At 47.2% G+C, this 1,335-nt stretch overlaps 1 protein-coding gene across 1 annotated transcript; it reads right to left on the bottom strand.

The window, feature by feature from the left end:
- Positions 1-623: 623 nt before the first annotated feature.
- On the bottom strand, positions 624-1,331 carry CHST14 (carbohydrate (N-acetylgalactosamine 4-0) sulfotransferase 14; the record flags this gene model as incomplete). The annotated part of the gene is given in 1 exon segment (XM_010287512.1): positions 624-1,331. A coding segment is annotated over 1 exon segment (708 nt), but the record flags the coding sequence as incomplete, so codon positions are not given.
- Positions 1,332-1,335: the final 4 nt, after the last annotated feature.

The following is a 1,335-nucleotide window of genomic DNA, read 5'->3' on the forward strand; positions in this document are numbered from 1 at the left end:
TAATAATAATAATAAAACCCAGAGGTACCGTCACAGAAGAAAAGACCAGCCTCATTTAACCACGATCTACAGATGAGAAAATAAAGGATGAATAGGACCCAGTTTATAAAAGCCTCTTCCTCTACTCATACCCAAAAAAACTACCTCCTGTCTAATCCAGGACCAGTCGTAACAGCGCTAATTTTTAGCGCATCAACTGCTATATTGTTATTAAAAGCATCAACTACTATATTATGATTGCAATTCAGCCTCATACTAGTTAGTACAAAACACAAGGAAGAAAAAATGTTTAAAATATATCCATTTCTCCATTTCCTAACACACTTTTTCCATGTCGTGCCATAAAAAAGAATCTAAAGCAAAATAGATATACAAAAGCTACTGTGCTCAAGTCAGCGGCATATGTACATGTTAAAATCAGAACAATACAAAAAGTATTCTAGTAGCAAAGGCAATATATAATATTTTATATAAACAGTGTTTGAAAAGTATAAAATTAGGAAATGATGCATAGAAGAGCGTGTTTGACAGGCCCTGCAGGAAGGTGTTATTCGCAGCAATGGCTGCATTAGCAAATCCCTGCAGCGAAGGCAGAATTGACACCAGCTCCCGAATTGAACAACTCATTGCCTGCAGAATTCGCTGGTGATGTTGGGAAGGGGGTAGGCAAAGAGGGAGAAATCCAGGATGTATTTTGGTAACAGCTCTTTTATCAGCCGGCGTTGGGTGTTGCACAGGTAGTAATGGAGCGTTTCTGCCGTCACGGGCTTGTACCACGACTGCCGTTCGGGGAAGCGGATGAAGGAGGGCGACTGGACTCGCTCGAGGACGTAGTTGGCGTCTGCGTTCAGCCGTTAGAGGGAGCCGATGAAGTCGTACCTCACAGCGCAGGGCTGGCACAGGTTGTAGATGGGCATCCAGTGCTCGTTCATCCTCTCCGCCTCCTCGTCCAGCAGGTACCGGAGAAACTCGGAGAAGGTCACGTCGTCGCCCGCCGAATTCCCCCCGTTCTTCCGATAGCGCCTGACAATCTCCACCCCGTACTTCTGCTGGTACTCCTTGATCTCCCCAAATTTATTCCTGTAGGCCGACACCAGCCTCTCCATGGGGTTTCGCACGAAGATGAACTTGTAGTAGTTCTTCAGGCGATAGCTGATCTCGTCCGGCTTCATGTCCCCCAGGAACACCAGGTCGCTCTTGTGGTCCATCTTCAGCTTGACGTCGACGCTCTCCAGCGCCCCGTCCAGCACCTTCAGGATGCGTTTCCAGTTGGAGCAGGCCACCTTGGGCACGTAGCAGTACAAGAAGCGGTACTTGTCGCTGACCAGGAGGTGC

The sequence above is a fragment of the Phaethon lepturus genome, unplaced genomic scaffold (genome assembly GCF_000687285.1).
Source record: "Phaethon lepturus isolate BGI_N335 unplaced genomic scaffold, ASM68728v1 scaffold47745, whole genome shotgun sequence".
NCBI classification, from domain to species: Eukaryota; Metazoa; Chordata; class Aves; order Phaethontiformes; family Phaethontidae; genus Phaethon; species Phaethon lepturus.